We start from the raw sequence: 6,259 nt of genomic DNA on the forward strand, positions 1-6,259 counted from the left end.
GCTTTGAGAAATGCCCAGCTGGGATAACCACATTTACTCAGGGTCTTCTTGATGTGATGTTCTTCTGCTTCCCTGGCTGCTGTGTCTGTGGGGATGGTGTTTGCTCTGTGTTGTACCGTCCTAATGACACCCAGTTTATGCTCCAATGGATGATGAGCTTCAAAGCTTAAATACTGATCAGTATGGATAGGTTGATGGTACACATTGACTTTTCAATGCCCCCCATTACTGATGGAAATCTCACAGTCTAGGAAGGCTAACCTGCTACTTTTCATATCCTACCTGGTGAATTTTCAATGTTGGTCCACCGAGTTAATGTGATCAGTGAATTGTGGTAAGTCCTGAGATTTGATTTTCACCAGGTGTCATCCAGATCCACATAACTGAACCAATGTGGGTGCTATTTGTAATTACTGTCAGCAAAAATGAACCTAAAACTTTCACCACCAGGTGGCAACACTTTCATGAAATAGAAACAAATTCACAGTTTGCTCTGACATAATTAAGCTAATCATGAATAGCAATTGTGTTTGTATGAAACCGTTTCACGAAAAGCTATCTTAGCAAATGTATTTGAACTGTCAGTAACAGATTGCTATTCCTACGTGTCATCATAGGCAAGGCAAGGCAAGGCAAGTTTATTTGTATAGCACAATTCAACAACAAGGTGATTCAAAGTGCTTTACAAAGACATCATAGGCAACAACATTTCTTATCTTATCAGTTCACAAGAAATGGTGTTAATTGAGTATCATTGATTCATTTTACTCTTGAAGAGCTGTAAGCTGCTCCAATGTTATTTTCTTTGGAAGTGAGCATGTTATCTTCTGGGAGGATCTGGTAGTGATGAGAGCCATGTTCAAGGTGTTCAAGTCACTGTTTGCTGTCCCATTGACTAGGACACCAGTGCTTTGCATTGTATTGCCTACATCTTTCAGGGCAGAGATCATGCTACATTGACTCAGTGCACCATTTAAGTGGTATTACATGACAATAAAGCCACATTACATCAGATATTTTGGAAATAAAATTATAGCAGTTGTGTATTTTCGTGTGACCAGATATCTTCCAATTTACTGCAGCTGCTTCACAGGATGGTGGTTGACATTTGAGTTGCCTAAAAAAGAAACCTTTTTCTATTATTTTTCAAATCCAGATTTGTGGCCATTACACTGCAGTAGATGGTACAGTATTTATAGAGCTGATGCTGGGGAAGTTCAAAGAAGATGGGGAAAAAGAAACATAGATAATAGATGTTATTCAAATGTATATGCTTGTGTAAACCTCTTTTTAATGTCAGATCAACTTCAGGTACACTTCTGCAAATTGGTGCATCTGTTAATGTAGCTAGTGGTGATACATAAAGGAGAAGATGATGGGAAATTCAACATATATGAAAGAAAGTTTCATGCAGGTAACAAATATTGCCCCAGTCCAACACTCACAGCACCGTTTCTGTTCAGTCTGTTATTCAGCCTTCTTTTTTGTCTTTCCTTTCCTGACACAACACCTGTTCAAACACAAACTGCAGGTCTTGATGAAGATGAATATGATGAGTAGAACTATAGTGAGGAAGAAGCCCAGGACATCCAGGCTGAGATACTGGTACCAGGTGAGTTCATGGGCCTGGACCCTCAAGTGCTTGGCTCCTTTGTTTCTCAGTGTGAACTCGATCCAGAATACTGCCTCTTCCAGAGCACTGATGGGTCTGTCGTGGTGGATGCTGGACAGCCGCATAGCATTTTCTTTGTACCTGTGAATGTGGATATAGGTTTTTGAAAAAAGAAAAAAAATCAGCTTCAATCATTTACTGTACATAAAAAAATAAAATTGCCCATATGACAAATAACAGATTAGTAAAATCCTATTTTGAAGCCTTGACTTGAGCATGACTAACTGAGAATCTGAGGTTACTGCACATTCATAGGGTAATGACGCAAAGTAGCCATGTCCTAAAGTGTTGACATCTGTTTTATTTTAAATGTGACCATAATTTAGGAACGCTTTGTGTTGAAAGAGCTATAGGCTTGTATATCCTCTTGTATGGATTTCTGCAGAGGCAGACTTCACTTTTCAGACTCTGAACCTACATTCATCCTTTCTTTGAATGCTTTTTTTGTTTTACAGTCTATGCTTTCAGTGCTTAATCCAAAGTGCAGATAGTTCAGAGAACTCACGATTTGTCATTGATGACTGTGTTGATTGCGTCTCTAAGCGCTTCCGTTGTTATGAAGTTCAAATTGAGAATAACTGCAGCTCCTTTAGCCTTCATATGGACCATGTTGTCTGGCTGGTCACCGAACATTGGGATGCCCACCATGGGAACTCCGTGGTAGATGGCTTCGTAAATCCCATTTGTGCCTCCATGAGTGATGAAAGCTCTAGTTTTAGGGTGACCTAACACATGCCAAATAACCATGTGACATTGAAAGTTAGTTTTTTACATTTGGACAACAGGAGCATTTTAATAATCCGGAACAGGGGATTTTAGCACTGTAGTACTCTATAGTGCAACAGAAGAAGAGAGAGAGAGAGAGAGAGAGAAAATCACAACCTAATCAACATAGCAGGTTTGCACAAGAAGTAATAAGTTATCAGGATAGTATGTCAGAAAATTCTCAGTCTTTAAATTGTTTCCTTGTGTTATAAAAAGTGTTCACAGCTTCCAAAAACACATTTAATGTTGTGAAATAAGTCTCAAGTGGCTTTAAGAATTAAAATAATTCTTAAACATGCACTAAATAAAAAAAAATAATTTGGTTGGCAGTGGTACTGTTAAATTTGCAATCTTTCCAGCATCTCATTTCACTAGTACAATTTCTGCCCACCCAAGCCCATATCCATGAGTACCAACTTTACTTACCCAGGAGGTCATTCTGAGGGATCCAGTCATATATTCGAGTGTTGGCACCCAAAGTTGCTGGTTTTTCTCCCCTGTATCTCCACAGCACCTGTAAATGGTGAAACATTTCTAAGCTTACACTGTGTTGTTGGTGTACTGTGGTGTTTTTGTTGGTGTATCACAGTGTATCAAGTTGGTGACAAAGAATTTGCACACTCTGAATTTAAAAAAACAAAACAAACTTAAGTTGGCATGTTCCCATAAGGGAGGGGAACTTGAAATGTCCAATCTGTAATGTCATTAATTAATGCAGTTATCTGAAACATGAAAAACTACTCCATACTTTACACAAATTGATTACAGCTAGCACAAAGATTATCCTCTGACCTTTTGTGGGATCTGAGCGAGGCCTGAGGCTATCATGTTTGCCTTCTCCTTGGTGACGTTGTTGATCATGGATCCTAAAGTGAAGATCACAATGCCATCATCTCCAGAACTCTGCACAAATTCCTCCAGATCCTGTAACAAGTCGAATATTATCCCACCAACAGCCAACTGTTTTTGCATTTTTGTTCAACATTTTGATGGCTTCACTGCTCCTGGCAGGAATATTCTGTGATGTAATGATTAATCAGATGGTAATAGTTGAGTGTCCTTACCTCTGGTAAAGGTTTAGCAGGTCTGCAGTGGATCCCACCAACATATTTGAAGTTGGGGAGGAAAGGACGAGGGAATTCAAAATCCCAGTAGGTTCGAATTAACCAGATGTCTGCTTTACTCATCAACTCACAGGCACTGGTGGGAGTTCCTGTTGCAATGCATAAGTAATGGACATTAATGTATCACCAATATTTCATTGAAGACATATTTTCTTAATCAGATCTGATGAGATATAAAACACTGTATTTATAGTATTAGCAGATTTCAATTTTTTTTTTTTATCAGTGCTTAGTGCCTATTTGCTCACCTTTGACATCAGAGTAATATCTGTCTACTTTTCCAAAAATGTGACTCATTGCAATGTCTTGGAGAGCATAGAAGAGAAAGTTCCACACTCTCTCTGAGAAGTCCATCTTATCTGTGAGTTTGCTCATGGCACCGGGAACAAAGGATGGTGGAGCAGGCATCTGACCACAATGCCTCTCCCAGTTATAAGCTAAGGAGAAGCGCAAAGAGAAAACGAGCGGGATCCCCAAAATATCTGCTACCAAGTCACTGCCACGATAGATTGGATCAGCGAAGAGAAGGTCGTAATTTCCCTCTTTCAACTTCTTCATGACGGCTTCTGATTTCACCACACCGTCCAAATACTGGATAGAAAACTGCATTTGAGTCTTGATTATTTCACTGAATCTGATGTAGATCTCCCAGTAGTTCATATAATCAATTTCATACATGGAGAATCGAAGGAATTCTTCTAAAAAATCTTGCAGGGCATCTTTTGAGAAAGATACGTTGAAGGGCTCGTAGTGAAAGCGGGATGGCTCATTGGTGTTCATGTATAATGACGAGCTCGGGACCAGTACAGTCACCTGGTGTCCCCTGTCAACCAGCGTCTCCAGAACAGGCTTCATGTTTATCCAGTGGCTGCCATCAGTGTACCACACCAAAATGTTCCCTCCGTTTGCACTCCATGTCGCACAAAGTACCAGCAGGATGCAGGCAGAGAGACGCAGATCCATGGTGTCTGAATGTCAGCAGGAAAACCAGCTGTGGTCTGATCCTTTTTTTAAAGTATATAAGAAAAGATGATTATTAAGTAAATAAATCTGAACCTTGACTCACTTCCTTTTTATGAACCATGTCTTATTTCACCATGCGTTAAAACATAATAACCGTAAATTTGACAGTGCTGGAAAAAATAAAACAAATAAATAGGAGAAATACACTAGGAAATGATAAAAGTTTTCAGAGCACCAGTTTGTGGTTGTTAGTATAGTAGAGGTAGAGTGAATTGGAAATTTCAGTAGAAATTTCAGTTATATAGGCTTATACATAACTCCCACACCTTATGTGGAACTTGAGTTAGTAATATGATTACTCATACTTCTGATCGCTTCCCTTTTTAAAAAAGCCTCCTGCGTCACATAAAGTCTCTGCACAGCCTTCTTCACTACTTACTGCTACATCTACGATGTAAATCTGGATTATGGAAGCTAGAGTTTAATATCTGCCCTAGGAAAATGTTGCATCGGTGCATCCCTAGCTTAAAACTAGTGGTTAGTTCCAGCATCTCTGCAAGTTTGTGTGTTCTTTGTCTTTGTTTAGTGACTCCAAATTAACCCCATCATTGCCTGTGACCTGTCCAGGTTACATCCTGCCTCTCTCCAAACGTCAGTTGGGGGACGGTCCAGGCTACCAACACAACAAGTAGTTAAGAAAATAGGTAAAGTTTTAGCTCTCCAAGAACTAACTCAGATCCTTATATTATTATGTTTGAGTTTCAACTTTGGTTTTTGACCAAATACTTTCTGATCTGACAATATTCACTTGTGCCTCCAGTCCATATTTGGATAAGAGGCACGTGTGCATGTCAACATGATACACTACGACAATGAATTTTATACCATTAGCACTTAGCTGAAAGTACTACAGTGTATAACTACACGTCTCCCAACATTTTAAAGACTCGTAGTAGAAAGATATCCAGGAGCAGAAAGAGGCAGCTGATTTCAGAAACCTGCTGAGGCCAGAAGGGTCGCAAGAGTTGTCAGCCACGCCTTCAGGAATCGTTGTTGTTCTTGGGAAATGTCACCGCTGACTGTTTGGGCGTGTAAATCTTAACTCTGGGTACTTTGTCCCCCTCATTAACATTGTAGATTCCTTTTGACGCTGGATTCAGGAGCGTCTGGAAAAACAATAAGCATTTGAATATTGGATTCAATGCCCTGCTGAGGCAGTCACTGGCCATTCAGTGTGCGAGTGTGTACTGTTTTCAACCTTAGACCTCCCCTGGTGGTGCAGTGGATGTGTGAGAGTGAGTGATCAATGAGTGATTAACCAGCAGAATCACTGAGCCCCTAACTGTGCTTTTGCCTTCATATTTAATTTTCTCTGGAACTCAACAATCTACCATTTCCTGTTTGCATTTCTACTGCTTCCACTTCTTCCTTCCTTGCTCTGTCTTCCCACCACAGGGTAAGGGGTTACAGCGCAATGCTTTTTGAAGTAGACATTTGCATAATCAGATTAGGATGTGTGATTGTCAGTGGGCTCCCCCATCAGAGGGTGCTCCAGAGGAGAGAGGGTGCTGTCCAGCCCAACAATGGAAGACTCCCCTCCTCTCACTATCCAACCAGCCCTGCACCTGCATCCCACCCAGCCACCCACCCGTGCTGCAGGTCGGCAGCTTCGCAATTCTATGCTTGGACTCGGAAGGGTAAGAGAGAGAGCGAGAGGAAGGTGCAGGGGGAGGAG

General features: G+C 40.6%; 1 protein-coding gene across 1 annotated transcript; it reads right to left on the reverse strand.

The window, feature by feature from the left end:
* Window positions 1–642: 642 nt before the first annotated feature.
* LOC113033350 (UDP-glucuronosyltransferase 2A2-like) lies at window positions 643–4,584 on the reverse strand. The gene is made up of 6 exons (XM_080308864.1): window positions 3,810–4,584; window positions 3,502–3,650; window positions 3,230–3,361; window positions 2,864–2,951; window positions 2,178–2,397; window positions 643–1,753 (listed from the first exon to the last, which is right to left on the reverse strand). Exons 1-6 carry the CDS (start codon window positions 4,522–4,524, stop codon window positions 1,468–1,470), a joined length of 1,590 nt encoding a protein of 529 aa, XP_080164990.1. The 5' UTR covers window positions 4,525–4,584; the 3' UTR covers window positions 643–1,467.
* Window positions 4,585–6,259: the final 1,675 nt, after the last annotated feature.

Source organism: Astatotilapia calliptera, chromosome 12 (genome assembly GCF_964374335.1).
Source record: "Astatotilapia calliptera chromosome 12, fAstCal68.1, whole genome shotgun sequence".
Classification (NCBI taxonomy): Eukaryota; Metazoa; Chordata; class Actinopteri; order Cichliformes; family Cichlidae; genus Astatotilapia; species Astatotilapia calliptera.